The sequence below is a fragment of the Heterodontus francisci genome, chromosome 11 (genome assembly GCF_036365525.1).
Source record: "Heterodontus francisci isolate sHetFra1 chromosome 11, sHetFra1.hap1, whole genome shotgun sequence".
Lineage (NCBI taxonomy): Eukaryota > Metazoa > Chordata > Chondrichthyes > Heterodontiformes > Heterodontidae > Heterodontus > Heterodontus francisci.
Window position 1 is genome coordinate 121,170,020 of NC_090381.1, and position 20,156 is coordinate 121,190,175.

A 20,156-nucleotide genomic window follows, 5' to 3' on the forward strand; every position below is an offset into this window, starting at 1 on the left:
GGGGGAGAGTGGGATTAGACTGGGTGGGATATTATAGGGTGTGGGAGTGAGGGGGAGAGTGCGATTAGACTGGTTGGGATATTCAAGGGTGTGGGGAGTGAGGGGAGAGTGGGGTTAGACTGGGTGGGATATTAAAGGTGGTGGGGAGAGTGGGGTTAGACTGGGTGGGATGTTAAAGGCTGTTGGGAGTAAGGGGGAGAGTGGGATTCGACTGGGTGGGATATTAAAGGTTGTGGGAGTGAGGGGAGAGTGGGATTAGAATGAGTGGGATATTAAAGTGTGTTGGGGAGTGAGGGGGAGAGTGGGATTGGACTGGGTGGGATATTATAGGGTGTTGGGAGTGAGGGGAGAGTGGGATTAGACTGAGTGGGATATTCAAGGGTGTGGGGAGTAAGGGGCAGTGTGGGATTAGGCTGGTTAGGATATTAAAGGGTGTGGGGAGTGAGGGGGAGAGTGGGATTAGATTGGGTGGGAAATTAAAGCGTGTGGGGAGTGAGGGGGAGAATGGGATTCGACTGGGTGGGATGTTCAAGGGTGTGGGGAGTGAGGGGAGATTGGGATTAGACTGGGTGGGATATTGAAGGGTGTTGGGAGTGAGGGGGAGAGTGGGATTAGACTGGATGGGATATTAAATGGTGTTGGGAGTGAGCGGAGAGTGGGATTAGACTGTATGGGATATTAAAGGGTGTAGGGAGTGAGGGGGAGAGTGGGATTAAACTGGGTGGGATATTAAAGGGTGTGGGGGAGAGTGGGATTAGATTGGGTGGGTTATTAACGGGTGTGGGGAGTGAGGGGGAGAGTGGGATTCAACTGGGTGGGATATTAATGTGTGTTGGGAGTGAGGGGGAGAGTGGGATTCGACTGGGTGGGATATTAACGGGTGTGGGGAGTGAGGGGGAGAGTGGGATTAGATGGGTGGGATATTGAAGGGTGTTGGGAGTGAGGGGGAGAGTGGGATTAGACTGGGTGGGATATTAAAGAGTGAGGGGAGAGTGGGGTTAGACTGGGTGGGATGTTAAAGGCTGTGGGGAGTGAGGGGGAGGGTGGGATATTAAAGGATGTGGGGAGTGAGGGGAGAGTGGGATTAGACTGCGTGGGATATTAAAGTGTGTTGGGAGAAAGGGGGAGAGTGGGATTAGACTGGGTGGGATATTAACGGGTGTGGGGAGTGAGGTGGAGAGTGGGATTAGATTGGGTGGGATATTAAAGTGTGTTGGCAGTGAGGGGGAGAGTGGGATTAGAATGAGTGGGATAGTAAAGGGTGTGGGGAGTGAGGGGAGCGTGGGGTTAGACTGGGTGGGATATTAAAGTGTGTGGGAGTGAGGGGGTGAGTGGGATTAGATTGGTGGGATATTGAAGGGTGTTGGGAGTGAGGGGGAGAGTGGGATTAGATGGGTGGGATATTGAAGGGTGTTGGGAGTGAGGGGAGAGTGGGATTAGACTGGGTGGGATATTCAAGGGTGTGGGGAGTAAGGGGCAGTGTGGGATTAGGCTGGTTAGGATATTAAAGGGTGTGGGGAGTGAGGGGGAGAGTGGGATTAGATTGGGTGGGAAATTAAAGCGTGTGGGGAGTGAGGGGGAGAATGGGATTCGACTGGGTGGGATGTTCAAGGGTGTGGGGAGTGAGGGGAGATTGGGATTAGACTGGGTGGGATATTGAAGGGTGTTGGGAGTGAGGGGGGGAGTGGGATGAGAATGGGTGGGATATTAATGGGTGTTGGCAGTGAGGGGGAGAGTGGGATTAGACTGGTTCGGATATTAAAGTGTGTTGGCAGTGAGGGGGAGAGTGGGATTAGACTGGTTCGGATATTAAAGGGTGTGGGGAGTGAGGGGGAGAGTGGGATTAGACTGGGTGGGATATTATAGGGTGTGGGAGTGAGGGGGAGAGTGGGAAGGACTGGGTAACATATTAAAGTGTGTGGGGGGAGAGTGTGATTAGATTGGGTGGGATATTAAAGGGTACGGGGAGTGAGGGGGTGAGTGGGATTAGACTGGGTGGGATATTAAAGGCTGTGGGAGTAAAGAGGAGAATGGGATTAGACCGGGTGGATTATTAAAGGGTGTTGGGAGTGAGGGGAAGAGTGGGATTAGTTTGGTTGGATATTAAAGTGTGTTGGGAGTCAGGGGGAGAGTGGGATGAGACTGGGTGGGATATTAAAGAGTGTGGGGAGTGAGGGGAGAGTGGGAGTCGACTGCGTGGGATATTAAATGTTGTGGGAGTAAGGGGCAGAGTGGGATTATACTGGGTGGGATATTATAGGGTGTGGGAGTGAGGAGGAGAGTGGGATTAGATTGGGTGGGATATTGAAGGGTGTGGGGAGTGAGGAGGAGAGTGGGATTAGATTGGGTGGGATATTTAAGAGTTTGGGGAGTGAGGGGAGTGTGGGGTTAGACTGTATGGGATATTAACGGGTGTGGGGAGTGAGTGGGAGAGTGGGATTCAACTGGGTGGGATATTAATGTGTGTTGGGAGTGAGGGGGAGAGTGGGATTCGACTGGGTGGGATATTAACGGGTGTGGGGAGTGAGGGGGAGAGTGGGATTAGATGGGTGGGATATTGAAGGGTGTTGGGAGTGAGGGGGAGAGTGGGATTCAACTGGGTGGGATATTAATGTGTGTTGGGAGTGAGGGGGAGAGTGGGATTAGACTGGGTGGGATATTAAAGTGTGTTGGGAGTGAGGGGGAGAGTGGGATTTGACTGGGTGGGATATTAAAGTGTGTTGGGGAGTGAGGGGGACAGTGGGATTAGAATGAGTGGGATAGTAAAGGGTGTGGGAAGTGAGGGGAGTGTGGGGTTAGACTGGGTGGGATATTAAAGGGTGTGGGGAGTGAGGGGAGTGTGGGGTTAGAATGGGTGGGATATTAAAGGGTGTGGGGAGTGAGGGGGAGAGTGGGATTAGATTGGGTGGGATATTGAAGGGTGTTGGGAGAAAGGGGGAGAGTGGGATTAGACTGGGTGGGATATTATAGGGTGTGGGAGTGAGGGGGTGAGTGGGATTAGATTGGGTGGGATATTAACGGGTGTGGGGAGTGAGGGGGAGAGTGGGATTAGATTGGGTGGGATATTAAAGTGTGTTGGGAGTGAGGGGGAGAGTGGGATTAGATTGGTGGGATATTGAAGGGTGTTGGGAGTGAGGGGGAGAGTGGGATTAGATGGGTGGGATATTGAAGGGTGTTGGGAGTGAGGGGGAGAGTGGGATTAGACTGGGTGGGATATTATAGTGTGTGGGAGTGAGGGGGAGAGTGGGATTAGATTGGGTGGGATATTAATGGGTGTGGGGAGTGAGGGGGAGAGTGGGATTAGATTGGGTGGGATATTATAGGGTGTGGGAGTGAAGGGGAGAGTGGGATTAGACTGGGTGGGATATTATAGGGTGTTGGGAGAAAGGGGGAGAGTGGGATTAGACTGGGTGGGATATTATAGGGTGTGGGAGTGAGGGGGAGAGTGCGATTAGACTGGTTGGGATATTCAAGGGTGTGGGGAGTGAGGGGAGAGTGGGGTTAGACTGGGTGGGATATTAAAGGTGGTGGGGAGAGTGGGGTTAGACTGGGTGGGATGTTAAAGGCTGTTGGGAGTAAGGGGGAGAGTGGGATTCGACTGGGTGGGATATTAAAGGTTGTGGGAGTGAGGGGAGAGTGGGATTAGAATGAGTGGGATATTAAAGTGTGTTGGGGAGTGAGGGGGAGAGTGGGATTGGACTGGGTGGGATATTATAGGGTGTTGGGAGTGAGGGGAGAGTGGGATTAGACTGAGTGGGATATTCAAGGGTGTGGGGAGTAAGGGGGAGAGTGGGATTAGATTGGGTGGGAAATTAAAGCGTGTGGGGAGTGAGTGGGAGAATGGGATTCGACTGGGTGGGATGTTCAAGGGTGTGGGGAGTGAGGGGAGATTGGGATTAGACTGGGTGGGATATTGAAGGGTGTTGGGAGTGAGGGGGGGAGTGGGATGAGAATGGGTGATATATTAAAGGGTGTTGGGACAGAGGGGGAGAGTGGGATTAGACTGGATGGGATATTAAATGGTGTTGGGAGTGAGCGGAGAGTGGGATTAGACTGGGTGGGATATTAAAGGGTGTTGGAAGTGAGGGGGAGAGTGAGATTAGACTGGTTCGGATATTAAAGGTTGTGGGGAGTGAGGGGAGAGTGGGATTAGACTGGGTGGGATATTAAAGTGTGTTGGGAGTGAGGGGGAGAGTGGGATTAGACTGGTTCGGATATTAAAGGGTGTGGGGAGTGAGGGGGAGAGTGGGATTAGACTGGGTGGGATATTATAGGGTGTGGGAGTGAGGGGGAGAGTGGGATTAGACTGGGTGGGATATTAAAGGCTGTGCGAGTCAGGGGGAGAGTGGGATTAGACTGGGTGGGATATTAAAGGGTGAGAGGGCGAGTGGGATTAGATTGGGTGGGATTTTAAAGGGTGTGGGGAGTGAGGGGGAGAGTGGGATCAGACTGGGTGCGATATTAAAGGGTGTGGGGAATGAGGGGGAGAGTGGGATTAGACCGGGTGGGACAATAAAGTGTGTGGGGAGTGAGGGGGAGAGTGGGAAGGACTGGGTAACATATTAAAGTGTGTGGGGGGAGAGTGTGATTTGATTGGGTGGGATATTAAAGGGTACGGGGAGTGAGGGGGTGAGTGGGATTAGACTGGGTGGGATATTGAAGGGTGTTGGGAGTGAGGACGAACGTGAGATTAGACTGGGTGGAATATTAAAGGGTGTTGGGAGTGAGGGGGAGAGTGGGATTAGACTGGGTGGGATATTGAAGGGTGTTGGGAGTGAGGACGAATGTGAGATTAGACTGGGTGGAATATTAAAGGGTGTTGGGAGTGAGGGGGAGAATGGGATTAGACCGGGTGGATTATTAAAGGGTGTTGGGAGTGAGGGGAAGAGTGGGATTAGTTTGGTTGGATATTAAAGTGTGTTGGGAGTAAGGGGGCGAGTGGGATTAGACTGGGTGGGATATTAAAGGGTGTAGGGAGTGAGGGGAGAGTGGGAGTAGACTGCGTGGAATATTAAATGTTGTGGGGAGTGAGGGGAGAGTGGGATTAGACTGGGTGGGATATTAAAGGGTGTGGGGAGTGTGGGGTTAGAATGGGTGGTATATTAAAGGGTGTGGGGAGTGAGGGGGAGAGTGGGATTAGATTGGGTGGGATATTGAAGGGTGTTGGGAGAAGGGGGGAGAGTGGGATTAGACTGGGTGGGATATTGAAGGGTGTTGGGAGAAAGGGGGAGAGTGGGATTAGATTGGGTGGGATATTGAAGGGTGTGGGGAGTGAGGGGGAGAGTGGGATTAGATTGGGTGGGATATTAACGGGTGTGGGAGTGAGGGGGAGAGTGGGATTAGATTGGGTGGGATATTATAGGGTGTTGGGAGAAAGGGGGAGAGTGGGATTAGACTGGGTGGGATATTATAGGGTGTGGGAGTGAGGGGGAGAGTGCGATTAGACTGGTTGGGATATTCAAGGGTGTGGGGAGTGAGGGGAGAGTGGGGTTAGACTGGGTGGGATATTGAAGGTGGTGGGGAGAGTGGGGTTAGACTGGGTGGGATATTATAGGGTGTTGGGAGAAAGGGGGAGAGTGGGATTAGACTGGGTGGGATATTATAGGGTGTGGGAGTGAGGGGGAGAGTGCGATTAGACTGGTTGGGATATTCAAGGGTGTGGGGAGTGAGGGGAGAGTGGGGTTAGATTGGGTGGGATATTAACGGGTGTGGGAGTGAGGGGGAGAGTGGGATTAGATTGGGTGGGATATTATAGGGTGTTGGGAGAAAGGGGGAGAGTGGGATTAGACTGGGTGGGATATTATAGGGTGTGGGAGTGAGGGGGAGAGTGCGATTAGACTGGTTGGGATATTCAAGGGTGTGGGGAGTGAGGGGAGAGTGGGGTTAGACTGGGTGGGATATTGAAGGTGGTGGGGAGAGTGGGGTTAGACTGGGTGGGATATTATAGGGTGTTGGGAGAAAGGGGGAGAGTGGGATTAGACTGGGTGGGATATTATAGGGTGTGGGAGTGAGGGGGAGAGTGCGATTAGACTGGTTGGGATATTCAAGGGTGTGGGGAGTGAGGGGAGAGTGGGGTTAGACTGGGTGGGATATTAAAGGTGGTGGGGAGAGTGGGGTTAGACTGGGTGGGATGTTAAAGGCTGTTGGGAGTAAGGGGGAGAGTGGGATTCGACTGGGTGGGATATTAAAGGTTGTGGGAGTGAGGGGAGAGTGGGATTAGAATGAGTGGGATATTAAAGTGTGTTGGGGAGTGAGGGGGAGAGTGGGATTGGACTGGGTGGGATATTATAGGGTGTTGGGAGTGAGGGGAGAGTGGGATTAGACTGGGTGGGATATTATAGGGTGTGGGAGTGAGGGGGAGAGTGGGATTAGACTGGGTGGGATATTAAAGGCTGTGCGAGTAAGGGGGAGAGTGGGATTAGACTGGGTGGGATATTAAAGAGTGAGAGGGCGAGTGGGATTAGATTGGGTGGGTATTTAAAGGGTGTGGGGAGTGAGGGGGAGAGTGGGATCAGACTGGGTGCGATATTAAAGGGTGTGGGGAATGAGGGGGAGAGTGGGATTAGACCGGGTGGGATAATAAAGTGTGTGGGGAGTGAGGGGGAGAGTGGGAAGGACTGGGTAACATATTAAAGTGTGTGGGGGGAGAGTGTGATTTGATTGGGTGGGATATTAAAGGGTACGGGGAGTGAGGGGGTGAGTGGGATTAGACTGGGTGGGATATTGAAGGGTGTTGGGAGTGAGGACGAACGTGAGATTAGACTGGGTGGAATATTAAAGGGTGTTGGGAGTGAGGGGGAGAGTGGGATTAGACTGGGTGGGATATTGAAGGGTGTTGGGAGTGAGGACGAACGTGAGATTAGACTGGGTGGAATATTAAAGGGTGTTGGGAGTGAGGGGGAGAATGGGATTAGACCGGGTGGATTATTAAAGGGTGTTGGGAGTGAGGGGAAGAGTGGGATTAGTTTGGTTGGATATTAAAGTGTGTTGGGAGTCAGGGGGAGAGTGGGATGAGACTGGTTGGGATATTAAAGGGTGTGTGGAGTGAGGGGGAGAGTGGGATTAGACTGGTTGGGATATTAAAGGGTGTGGGATTGTGGGGGAGAGTGGGATATTAAAGGGTGTAGGGAGTGAGGGGAGAGTGGGATTAGACTGGGTGGGATATTAAAGGGTGTTGGGAGTAAGGGGGCGAGTGGGATTAGACTGGGTGGGATATTAAAGGGTGTGTGGAGTGAGGGGGAGAGTGGGATTAGACTGGTTGGGATATTAAAGGGTGTGGGATTGTGGGGGAGAGTGGGATATTAAAGGGTGTAGGGAGTGAGGGGAGAGTGGGATTAGACTGGGTGGGATATTAAAGTGTGTTGGGAGTAAGGGGGAGAGTGGGATTCGACTGGGTGGGATATTATAGGGTGTGGGGGAGAGTGGGATTAGATTGGGTGGGTTATTAACGGGTGTGGGGAGTGAGGGGGAGAGTGGGATTCAACTGGGTGGGATATTGATGTGTGTTGGGAGTGAGGGGGAGAGTGGGATTCGACTGGGTGGGATATTAACGGGTGTGGGGAGTGAGGGGGAGAGTGGGATTAGATGGGTGGGATATTGAAGGGTGTTGGGAGTGAGGGGGAGAGTGGGATTAGACTGGGTGGGATATTAAAGAGTGAGGGGAGAGTGGGGTTAGACTTGGTGGGATGTTAAAGGCTGTGGGGAGTGAGGGGAGAGTGGGGTTAGACTGCATGGGATATTAAATGTTGTGGGGAGAGTGGGATTAGACTGTGTGGGATATTAAAGTGTGTTGGGAGTGAGGGGGAGACTGGGATTAGACTGGGTGGGATATTAAAGGGTGTTGGGAGTGAGGGGGAGACTGGGATTAGACTGGGTGGGATATTATAGGTTGTGGGAGTGGGGGGAGAGTGGGATTAGAATGAGTGGGATATTAAAGGGTGTGGGGAGTGAGGGGAGTGTGGGGTTAGACTGGGTGGGATATTAAAGGGTGTGGGGAGTGAGGGGAGTGTGGGGTTAGACTGGGTGGGATATTAAAGGGTGTGGGGAGTGAGGGGAGTGTGGGGTTAGACTGGGTGGGATATTAAAGGGTGTGGGGAGTGAGGGGGAGAGTGGGATTAGAATGAGTGGGATATTAAAGGGTGTGGGGAGTGAGGGGAGTGTGGGGTTAGACTGGGTGGGATATTAAAGGGTGTGGGGAGTGAGGGGGAGAGTGGGATTAGATTGGGTGGGATATTGAAGGGTGTTGGGAGAAAGGGGGAGAGTGGGATTAGACTGGGTGGGATATTATAGGGTGTGGGAGTGAGGTGGTGAGTGGGATTAGATTGGGTGGGATATTGAAGGGTGTTGGGAGAAAGGGGGAGAGTGGGATTAGACTGGGTGGGATATTAACGGGTGTGGGGAGTGAGGGGAGTGTGGGATTAGACTGTATGGGATATTAAAGGGTGTAGGGAGTGAGGGGGAGAGTGGGATTAGACTGGGTGGGATATTAACGGGTGTGGGGAGTGAGGGGGAGAGTGGGATTAGACTGTATGGGATATTAAAGGGTGTAGGGAGTGAGGGGGAGAGTGGGATTAGACTGGGTGGGATATTGAAGGGTGTTGGGAGTGAGGGGGAGAGTGGGATTAGATTGGTTGGGATATTAAAGGGTGAGGGGAGAGTGAGGTTAGACTGGGTGGGATGTTAAATGTTGTGGGGAGAGTGGGATTAGAATGAGTGGGATATTAAAGTGTGTTGGGAGTGAGGGGGAGGGTGGGATATTAAAGGGTGTGGGGAGTGAGGTGAGAGTGGGGTTAGACTGCATGGGATATTAAATGTTGTGGGGAGAGTGGGAGTAGACTGGGTGGGATATTAAAGGGTGTGGGGAGTGAGGGGAGAGTGGGGTTAGACAGCATGGGATATTAAATGTTGTGGGGAGAGTGGGAGTAGACTGGGTGGGATATTAAAGGGTGTGGGGAATGAGGGGGAGAGTGGGATTAGACTGGGTGGGATATTAAAGGGTGTGGGGAGTGAGGGGAGTGTGGGGTTAGACTGGGTGGGATATTAAAGGTGTGGGGAGTGAGGGGAGAGTGGGGTTAGACTGCATGGGATATTAAATGTTGTGGGGAGAGTGGGAGTAGACTGGGTGGGATATTAAAGGGTGTGGGGAATGAGGGGGAGAGTGGGATTAGACTGGGTGGGATATTAAAGGGTGTGGGGAGTGAGGGGAGTGTGGGGTTAGACTGGGTGGGATATTAAAGGGTGTGGGGAGTGAGGGGGAGATTGGGATTAGACTGGGTGGGATATTATAGGGTGTGGGAGTGAGGGGGTGAGTGGGATTAGACTGGGTGGGATATTATAGGGTGTGGGAGTGAGGAGGAGAGTGGGATTAGACTGGATGGGATATTCAAGTGTGTGGGGAGTGAGGGGCAGAGTGGGATTAGACTGGTTCGGATATTAAAGGGTGTGGGGAGTGAGGGGGAGAGTGGGATTAGACTGGGTAGGATATTATAGGGTGTGGGAGTGAGGGGGAGAGTGGGAAGGACTGGGTAACATATTAAAGTGTGTGGGGGGAGAGTGTGATTAGATTGGGTGGGATATTAAAGGGTACGGGGAGTGAGGGGGAGAGTGGGATTAGACTGGGTGGGATATTAAAGGGTGTAGGGAGTGAGGGGAAGAGTGGGATTAGTTTGGTTTGATATTAAAGTGTGTTGGGAGTCAGGGGGAGAGTGGGATGAGACTGGGTGGGATATTAAAGGGTTTGGGAGTAAGGGGGCGAGTGGGATTAGACTGGTTGGGATATTAAAGGGTGTGGGATTGGGGAGAGTGGATTTAGACTGGGTGGGATATTAAAGAGTGTAAGGAGTGAGGGGAGAGTGGGAGTCGACTGCGTGGGATATTAAATGTTGTGGGGAGTGAGGGGAGAGTGGGATTGACTGGGTAGGATATTAAAGGGTGTTGGAGTAAGGGGAGAGTGGGAGTAGACTGGGTGGGATATTAAAGGGTGTGGGGAATGAGGGGGAGGGTGGGATATTAAAGGGTGTAAGGAGTGAGGGGAGAGTGGGAGTAGACTGCGTGGGATATTAAATGTTGTGGGGAGTGAGGGGAGAGTGGGATTGACTGGGTAGGATATTAAAGGGTGTGGGAGTAAGGGGAGAGTGGGAGTAGACTGGGTGGGATATTAAAGGGTGTGGGGAATGAGGGGGAGGGTGGGATATTAAAGGGTGTAAGGAGTAAGGGGCAGAGTGGGATTATACTGGGTGGGATATTATAGGGTGTGGGAGTGAGGAGGAGAGTGGGATTAGATTGGGTGGGATATTAAAGAGTGTGGGGAGTGAGGGGAGTGTGGGGTTAGACTGTATGGGATATTAAAGGGTGTGGGAGTAAGGGGAGAGTGGGATTAGATTGGGTGGGATATTAAAGAGTGTGGGGAGTGAGGGGGAGAGTGGGATTAGACTGGGTGGGATATTAACGGGTGTGGGGAGTGAGGGGGAGAGTGGGATTCGACTGGGTGGGATATTAAAGGTTGTGGGAGTGAGGGGAGAGTGGGATTAGAATGAGTGGGATATTAAAGTGTGTTGGGGAGTGAGGGGGAGAGTGGGATTGGACTGGGTGGGATATTATAGGGTGTTGGGAGTGAGGGGGAGAGTGGGATTAGACTGGTTCGGATATTAAAGGGTGTGGGGAGTGAGGGGGAGAGTGGGATTAGACTGGGTGGGATATTATAGGGTGTGGGAGTGAGGGGGAGAGTGGGATTAGACTGGGTGGGATATTAAAGGCTGTGCGAGTAAGGGGGAGAGTGGGATTAGACTGGGTGGGATATTAAAGAGTGAGAGGGCGAGTGGGATTAGATTGGGTGGGTATTTAAAGGGTGTGGGGAGTGAGGGGGAGAGTGGGATCAGACTGGGTGCGATATTAAAGGGTGTGGGGAATGAGGGGGAGAGTGGGATTAGACCGGGTGGGATAATAAAGTGTGTGGGGAGTGAGGGGGAGAGTGGGAAGGACTGGGTAACATATTAAAGTGTGTGGGGGGAGAGTGTGATTTGATTGGGTGGGATATTAAAGGGTACGGGGAGTGAGGGGGTGAGTGGGATTAGACTGGGTGGGATATTGAAGGGTGTTGGGAGTGAGGACGAACGTGAGATTAGACTGGGTGGAATATTAAAGGGTGTTGGGAGTGAGGGGGAGAGTGGGATTAGACTGGGTGGGATATTGAAGGGTGTTGGGAGTGAGGACGAACGTGAGATTAGACTGGGTGGAATATTAAAGGGTGTTGGGAGTGAGGGGGAGAATGGGATTAGACCGGGTGGATTATTAAAGGGTGTTGGGAGTGAGGGAAAGAGTGGGATTAGTTTGGTTGGATATTAAAGTGTGTTGGGAGTCAGGGGGAGAGTGGGATGAGACTGGGTGGGATATTAAAGGGTGTGTGGAGTGAGGGGGAGAGTGGGATTAGACTGGTTGGGATATTAAAGGGTGTGTGGAGTGAGGGGGAGAGTGGGATTAGACTGGTTGGGATATTAAAGGGTGTGGGATTGTGGGGGAGAGTGGGATATTAAAGGGTGTAGGGAGTGAGGGGAGAGTGGGATTAGACTGGGTGGGATATTAAAGGGTGTTGGGAGTAAGGGGGCGAGTGGGATTAGACTGGGTGGGATATTAAAGGGTGTGTGGAGTGAGGGGGAGAGTGGGATTAGACTGGTTGGGATATTAAAGGGTGTGGGATTGTGGGGGAGAGTGGGATATTAAAGGGTGTAGGGAGTGAGGGGAGAGTGGGATTAGACTGGGTGGGATATTAAAGTGTGTTGGGAGTAAGGGGGAGAGTGGGATTCGACTGGGTGGGATATTATAGGGTGTGGGGGAGAGTGGGATTAGATTGGGTGGGTTATTAACGGGTGTGGGGAGTGAGGGGGAGAGTGGGATTCAACTGGGTGGGATATTGATGTGTGTTGGGAGTGAGGGGGAGAGTGGGATTCGACTGGGTGGGATATTAACGGGTGTGGGGAGTGAGGGGGAGAGTGGGATTAGATGGGTGGGATATTGAAGGGTGTTGGGAGTGAGGGGGAGAGTGGGATTAGACTGGGTGGGATATTAAAGAGTGAGGGGAGAGTGGGGTTAGACTTGGTGGGATATTAAAGAGTGTGGGGAGTGAGGGGAGAGTGAGGTTAGACTGGGTGGGATGTTAAAGGCTGTGGGGAGTGAGGGGAGAGTGGGGTTAGACTGGGTGGGATGTTAAAGGCTGTGGGGAGTGAGGGGAGAGTGGGGTTAGACTGCATGGGATATTAAATGTTGTGGGGAGAGTGGGATTAGACTGTGTGGGATATTAAAGTGTGTTGGGAGTGAGGGGGAGAGTGGGATTAGACTGGGTGGGATATTAAAGGGTGTTGGGAGTGAGGGGGAGACTGGGATTAGACTGGGTGGGATATTATAGGTTGTGGGAGTGGGGGGAGAGTGGGATTAGAATGAGTGGGATATTAAAGGGTGTGGGGAGTGAGGGGAGTGTGGGGTTAGACTGGGTGGGATATTAAAGGGTGTGGGGAGTGAGGGGAGTGTGGGGTTAGACTGGGTGGGATATTAAAGGGTGTGGGGAGTGAGGGGAGTGTGGGGTTAGACTGGGTGGGATATTAAAGGGTGTGGGGAGTGAGGGGAGTGTGGGGTTAGACTGGGTGGGATATTAAAGGGTGTGGGGAGTGAGGGGGAGAGTGGGATTAGATTGGGTGGGATATTGAAGGGTGTTGGGAGAAAGGGGGAGAGTGGGATTAGACTGGGTGGGATATTATAGGGTGTGGGAGTGAGGTGGTGAGTGGGATTAGATTGGGTGGGATATTGAAGGGTGTTGGGAGAAAGGGGGAGAGTGGGATTAGACTGGGTGGGATATTAACGGGTGTGGGGAGTGAGGGGAGTGTGGGATTAGACTGTATGGGATATTAAAGGGTGTAGGGAGTGAGGGGGAGAGTGGGATTAGACTGGGTGGGATATTAACGGGTGTGGGGAGTGAGGGGGAGAGTGGGATTAGACTGTATGGGATATTAAAGGGTGTAGGGAGTGAGGGGGAGAGTGGGATTAGACTGGGTGGGATATTGAAGGGTGTTGGGAGTGAGGGGGAGAGTGGGATTAGATTGGTTGGGATATTAAAGGGTGAGGGGAGAGTGAGGTTAGACTGGGTGGGATGTTAAATGTTGTGGGGAGAGTGGGATTAGAATGAGTGGGATATTAAAGTGTGTTGGGAGTGAGGGGGAGGGTGGGATATTAAAGGGTGTGGGGAGTGAGGTGAGAGTGGGGTTAGACTGCATGGGATATTAAATGTTGTGGGGAGAGTGGGAGTAGACTGGGTGGGATATTAAAGGGTGTGGGGAGTGAGGGGAGAGTGGGGTTAGACAGCATGGGATATTAAATGTTGTGGGGAGAGTGGGAGTAGACTGGGTGGGATATTAAAGGGTGTGGGGAATGAGGGGGAGAGTGGGATTAGACTGGGTGGGATATTAAAGGGTGTGGGGAGTGAGGGGAGTGTGGGGTTAGACTGGGTGGGATATTAAAGGTGTGGGGAGTGAGGGGAGAGTGGGGTTAGACTGCATGGGATATTAAATGTTGTGGGGAGAGTGGGAGTAGACTGGGTGGGATATTAAAGGGTGTGGGGAATGAGGGGGAGAGTGGGATTAGACTGGGTGGGATATTAAAGGGTGTGGGGAGTGAGGGGGAGATTGGGATTAGACTGGGTGGGATATTATAGGGTGTGGGAGTGAGGGGGAGAGTGGGGTTAGACTGGGTGGGATATTAAAGGGTGTGGGGAGTGAGGGGGAGATTGGGATTAGACTGGGTGGGATATTATAGGGTGTGGGAGTGAGGGGGTGAGTGGGATTAGACTGGGTGGGATATTATAGGGTGTGGGAGTGAGGAGGAGAGTGGGATTAGACTGGATGGGATATTCAAGTGTGTGGGGAGTGAGGGGCAGAGTGGGATTAGACTGGTTCGGATATTAAAGGGTGTGGGGAGTGAGGGGGAGAGTGGGATTAGACTGGGTGGGATATTATAGGGTGTGGGAGTGAGGGGGAGAGTGGGAAGGACTGGGTAACATATTAAAGTGTGTGGGGGGAGAGTGTGATTAGATTGGGTGGGATATTAAAGGGTACGGGGAGTGAGGGGGAGAGTGGGATTAGACTGGGTGGGATATTAAAGGGTGTAGGGAGTGAGGGGAAGAGTGGGATTAGTTTGGTTTGATATTAAAGTGTGTTGGGAGTCAGGGGGAGAGTGGGATGAGACTGGGTGGGATATTAAAGGGTTTGGGAGTAAGGGGGCGAGTGGGATTAGACTGGTTGGGATATTAAAGGGTGTGGGATTGGGGAGAGTGGATTTAGACTGGGTGGGATATTAAATGTTGTGGGGAGTGAGGGGAGAGTGGGATTGACTGGGTAGGATATTAAAGGGTGTTGGAGTAAGGGGAGAGTGGGAGTAGACTGGGTGGGATATTAAAGGGTGTGGGGAATGAGGGGGAGGGTGGGATATTAAAGGGTGTAAGGAGTGAGGGGAGAGTGGGAGTAGACTGCGTGGGATATTAAATGTTGTGGGGAGTGAGGGGAGAGTGGGATTGACTGGGTAGGATATTAAAGGGTGTGGGAGTAAGGGGAGAGTGGGAGTAGACTGGGTGGGATATTAAAGGGTGTGGGGAATGAGGGGGAGGGTGGGATATTAAAGGGTGTAAGGAGTAAGGGGCAGAGTGGGATTATACTGGGTGGGATATTATAGGGTGTGGGAGTGAGGAGGAGAGTGGGATTAGATTGGGTGGGATATTAAAGAGTGTGGGGAGTGAGGAGGAGAGTGGGATTAGATTGGGTGGGATATTTAAGAGTTTGGGGAGTGAGGGGAGTGTGGGGTTAGACTGTATGGGATATTAAAGGGTGTGGGAGTAAGGGGAGAGTGGGATTAGATTGGGTGGGATATTAAAGAGTGTGGGGAGTGAGGGGGAGAGTGGAATTAGACTGGGTGGGATATTAACGGGTGTGGGGAGTGAGGGGGAGAGTGGGATTCGACTGGGTGGGATATTAACGGGTGTGGGGAGTGAGGGGGAGAGTGGGATTAGATGGGTGGGATATTGAAGGGTGTTGGGAGTGAGGGGGAGAGTGGGATTAGATTGGGTGGGATATTAAAGAGTGAGGCGAGTGAGGGGAGAGTGAGGTTAGACTGGGTGGGATGTTAGATGTTGTGGGGAGAGTGGGATTAGACTGGGTGGGATATTAAAGTGTGTTGGGAGTGAGGGGGAGAGTGGGATTTGACTGGGTGGGATATTAAAGTGTGTTGGGGAGTGAGGGGGACAGTGGGATTAGAATGAGTGGGATAGTAAAGGGTGTGGGAAGTGAGGGGAGTGTGGGGTTAGACTGGGTGGGATATTAAAGGGTGTGGGGAGTGAGGGGAGTGTGGGGTTAGACTGGGTGGGATATTAAAGGGTGTGGGGAGTGAGGGGGAGAGTGGGATTAGATTGGGTGGGATATTGAAGGGTGTTGGGAGAAAGGGGGAGAGTGGGATTAGACTGGGTGGGATATTAACGGGTGTGGGGAGTGAGGGGGAGAGTGGGATTAGATGGGTGGGATATTGAAGGGTGTTGGGAGTGAGGGGGAGAGTGGGATTCAACTGGGTGGGATATTAAAGGGTGTGGGGAGTGAGGGGAGTGTGGGGTTAGAATGGGTGGGATATTAAAGGGTGTGGGGAGTGAGGGGGAGAGTGGGATTAGATTGGGTGGGATATTGAAGGGTGTTGGGAGAAAGGGGGAGAGTGGGATTAGACTGGGTGGGATATTATAGGGTGTGGGAGTGAGGGGGTGAGTGGGATTAGATTGGGTGGGATATTAACGGGTGTGGGGAGTGAGGGGGAGAGTGGGATTAGATTGGGTGGGATATTAAAGTGTGTTGGGAGTGAGGGGGAGAGTGGGATTCGACTGGGTGGGATATTAACGGGTGTGGGGAATGAGGGGGAGAGTGGGATTAGATTGGTGGGATATTGAAGGGTGTTGGGAGTGAGGGGGAGAGTGGGATTAGATGGGTGGGATATTGAAGGGTGTTGGGAGTGAGGGGGAGAGTGGGATTAGACTGGGTGGGATATTATAGTGTGTGGGAGTGAGGGGGAGAGTGGGATTAGATTGGGTGGGATATTAATGGGTGTGGGGAGTGAGGGGGAGAGTGGGATTAGATTGGGTGGGATATTATAGGGTGTGGGAGTGAGGGGGAGAGTGGGATTAGACTGGGTGGGATATTATAGGGTGTTGGGAGAAAGGGGGAGAGTGGGATTAGACTGGGTGGGATATTATAGGGTGTGGGAGTGAGGGGGAGAGTGCGATTAGACTGGTTGGGATATTCAAGGGTGTGGGAGTAAGGGGCAGAGTGGGATTAGAATCAGTGGGATATTAAAGTGTGTTGGGGAGTGAGGGGGAGAGTGGGATTGGACTAGGTGGGAGATTATTGGGTGTGGGAGTGAGGAGGAGAGTGGGATTAGATTGGGTGGGATATTTAAGAGTGTGGGGAGTGAGGGGGAGAGTGGGATTAGACTGGGTGGGATATTAAAGGGTGTAGGGAAGTGAGGGGGAGAGTGGGATTAGACTGGGTGGGATATTAAAGGGTGTGGGGAGTGAGGGGGAGAGTGGGATTAGATTGGTTGGGATATTAACGGGTGTGGGGAGTCAGGGTGAGAGTGGGATTAGACTGGGTGGGATATTATCGGGTGTGCGAGTGAGGGGGAGAGTGGGATTAGATTGCGTGGGATATTAACGGGTGAGTGGGTGAGTGGGATTGGACTGGGTGGGATATTATCGGGTGTGGGAGTGAGGGGGAGAGTGGGATTAGACTGGGTGGGATATTAAAGGGTGTTGGGAGTGAGGGGAGAGTGGGATTAGACTGCGTGGGATATTCAAGGTTGTGGGAGTGGGGGGAGAGTGGGATTAGAATGGGATATTAAAGTGTGTTGGGGAGTGAGGGGGAGAGTGGGATTAGAATGAGTGGGATATTAAAGGGTGTGGGGAGTGTGGGGTTAGACTGGGTGGGATATTAAAGGGTGAGGGGGAGAGTGGGATTAGATTGGGTGGGATATTATAGGGTGTGGGAGTGAGGGGGAGAGTGGGATTAGACTGGGTGGGATATTATAGGGTGTGGGAGTGAGGGGGAGAGTGGGATTAGACTGGGTGGGATATTATAGGGTGTGGGAGTGAGGGGGAGAGTGGGATTAGACTGGGTGGGATGTTAAAGGCTGTGGCGAGTGAGGGGGAGGGTGGGATATTAAAGTGTGTTGGGAGTGAGGGGGAGAGTGTGATTAGACTGGGTGGGATATTCAAGGGTGTTGGGAGTGAAGGGGAGAGTGGGATTAGACTGGGTGGGATATTAAAGTGTGAGGGGAGAGTGGGATTAGACTGGGTGGGATATTAAAGTGTGTTGGGAGTGAGGGGGAGAGTGGGATTAGACTGGGTGGGGTATTAAACCGTGTGGGGAGTGAGGGGGAGAGTGCAATTAGACTGGGTGGGATCTATTGAAAATGTGATTTAATAAATTGTGTTGTGTATAAATGTGAAATTTTACCCTTTCAATCAGGACAGTATTTTTGTAATCCTGTTATTTGCACCACATTCTACCTTCTTTGTGTTAACTGGAATCGGTTCTTTGTCAGGTACATACACCTGTATGGAGAATGGATTTTGGGTGAATGATGAGCTTGGCACGGATCTCCCCATTTGTCAGCCAGGTAAGGCCTGATGACGGCGAAACTGTTCTTAGTGTTGGCTGTTGTTCTACTCTGGGATTGCTCTTTCTCACTGTACTAAGCAGTCCTGTGGCAGCGTAATGGTGAACAGACATTGTGGGCAATATTCGATAGTGTCTGAGTGTCGACTACGAGCGCAGATCAATCAGTGCCTTTGGGACAGAAATTCACCAGGATCGAAATAAAGCAATTTGAAGACTCACTTATAAAATACAATAAAATCTTCACGTACAAGAATCAAGAAATCTGTTACAAACATACAGGATCCTGGGATTTATAAATAAGAGGCATAGAGTACAAAAGCAAGAAAGTTATGGTGAACCTGCATAAAACACTGATTGAACCATAGTTGATTCCTACTCATGATCACTGTCCAGTGACCCCCTGGGTTAGAGAGAGAGAGGGGAAATTAGCCAGGGTTCCTACTCCTGATCACTGTCCAGTGACCCCCTGGGTTAGAGAGAGAGAGGGGAAATTAGCCAGGGTTCCTACTCCTGATCACTGTCCAGTGACCCCTGGGTTAGAGAGAGAGAGGGGAAATTAGCCAGGGTTCCTGCTCCTGATCACTGTCCAGTGACCCCCTGGGTTAGAGAGAGAGAGGGGAAATTAGCCAGGGTTCCTACTCCTGATCACTGTCCAGTGACCCCCTGGGTTAGAGAGAGAGAGGGGAAATTAGCCAGGGTTCCTACTCCTGATCACTGTCCAGTGACCCCTGGGTTAGAGAGAGAGAGGGGAAATTAGCCAGGGTTCCTACTCCTGATCACTGTCCAGTGACCCCTGGGTTAGAGAGAGAGAGGGGAAATCAGCCAGGGTTCCTACTCCTGATCACTGTCCATTGACTCCTGGGTTAGAGAGAAGGGGAAATCAGCCAGGATTCCTGCTCCTGATCACTGTCCAGTGACCCCTGGGTTAGAGAGAGAGAGGGGAAATTAGCCAGGGTTCCTACTCCTGATCACTGTCCAGTGACCCCTGGGTTAGAGAGAGAGAGGGGAAATTAGCCAGGGTTCCTGCTCCTGATCACTGTCCAGTGACCCCTGGGTTAGAGAGAGAGAGGGGAAATTAGCCAGGGTTCCTGCTCCTGATCACTGTCCAGTGACCCCTGGGTTAGAGAGAGAGAGGGGAAATTAGCCAGGGTTCCTGCTCCTGATCACTGTCCAGTGACCCCTGGGTTAGAGAGAGAGAGGGGAAATTAGCCAGGGTTCCTACTCCTGATCACTGTCCAGTGACCCCTGGGTTAGAGAGAGAGAGGGGAAATTAGCCAGGGTTCCTGCTCCTGATCACTGTCCAGTGACCCCTGGGTTAGAGAGAGAGAGGGGAAATTAGCCAGGGTTCCTGCTCCTGATCACTGTCCAGTGACCCCTGGGTTAGAGAGAGAGGGGAAATTAGCCAGGGTTCCTACTCCTGATCACTGTCCAGTGACCCCTGGGTTAGAGAGAGGAGGAAATCAGCCAGGGTTCCTGCTCCTGATCACTGTCCAGTGACCCCCTGGGTTAGAGAGAGAGAGGGGAAATCAGCCAGGGTTCCTACTCCTGATCACTGTCCAGTGACCCCTGGGTTAGAGAGAGAGAGGGGAAATTAGCCAGGGTTCCTACTCCTGATCACTGTCCAGTGACCCCTGGGTTAGAGAGAGAGGGGAAATTAGCCAGGGTTCCTACTCCTGATCACAGTCCAGTGACCCCTGGGTTAGAGAGAGTGAGGGGAAATTAGCCAGGGTTCCTGCTCCTGATCACTGTCCAGTGACCCCTGGGTTAGAGAGAGTGAGGGGAAATTAGCCAGGGTTCCTACACCTGATCACTGTCCAGTGACCCCTGGGTTAGAGAGAGAGAGGGGAAATTAGCCAGGGTTCCTACTCCTGATCACTATCCAGTGACCCCCTGGGTTAGAGAGAGAGGGGAAATCAGCCAGGGATCCTGCTCCTGATCACTGTCCAGTGACCCCTGGGTTAGAGAGAGAGGGGGAAATCAGCCAGGGTTCCTGCTCCTGATCACTGTCCAGTGACCCCTGGGTTAGAGAGAGAGGGGAAATCAGCCAGGGATCCTGCTCCTGATCAGTGACCCTGGGTTAGAGAGAGAGGGGGATATCAACCAGAGTTCCTGCTCCTGATCACTGTCCAGTGACCCCTGAGTGAGCGAGAGGAGGAAATCAGCCAGGGTTCCTGCTCCTGATCACTGTCCAGTGACCCCTGGGTTAGAGAGAGGGGGAAATCAGCCAGGGTTCCTGCTCCTGATCACTGTCCAGTGACCCCCTGGGTTAGAGAGAGAGAGGGGAAATCAGCCAGGGTTCCTGCTCCTGATCACTGTCCAGTGACCCCTGAGTTAGAGAGGAGGAAATCAGCCAGGGCTCCTGCTCCTGATCACTGTCCAGTGACCCCCTGGGTTAGAGAGAGAGGGGGAAATCAACCAGAGTTCCTGCTCCTGATCACTGTCCAGTGACCCCTGAGTGAGCGAGAG

The 20,156-nt window shown here is 52.2% G+C and overlaps 1 protein-coding gene across 8 annotated transcripts in view; it reads left to right on the forward strand.

Annotated features, from left to right (window-relative positions):
• Nucleotides 1-20,156, forward strand: part of masp1 (MBL associated serine protease 1) — a 354,556-nt gene that overhangs the window by 175,894 nt on the left and 158,506 nt on the right. For all 8 annotated transcript variants that reach the window (XR_010976007.1, XR_010976006.1, XM_068042858.1 and 5 more), the window contains exon 10: nt 17,614-17,688. Coding sequence is in view for 6 of the 8 variants with exons in the window: in XM_068042858.1 (XP_067898959.1) it covers nt 17,614-17,688 (75 nt within the window). In the remaining 2 variants the exon portion in view is untranslated. The remainder of the gene's footprint in view (nt 1-17,613; nt 17,689-20,156) is intronic.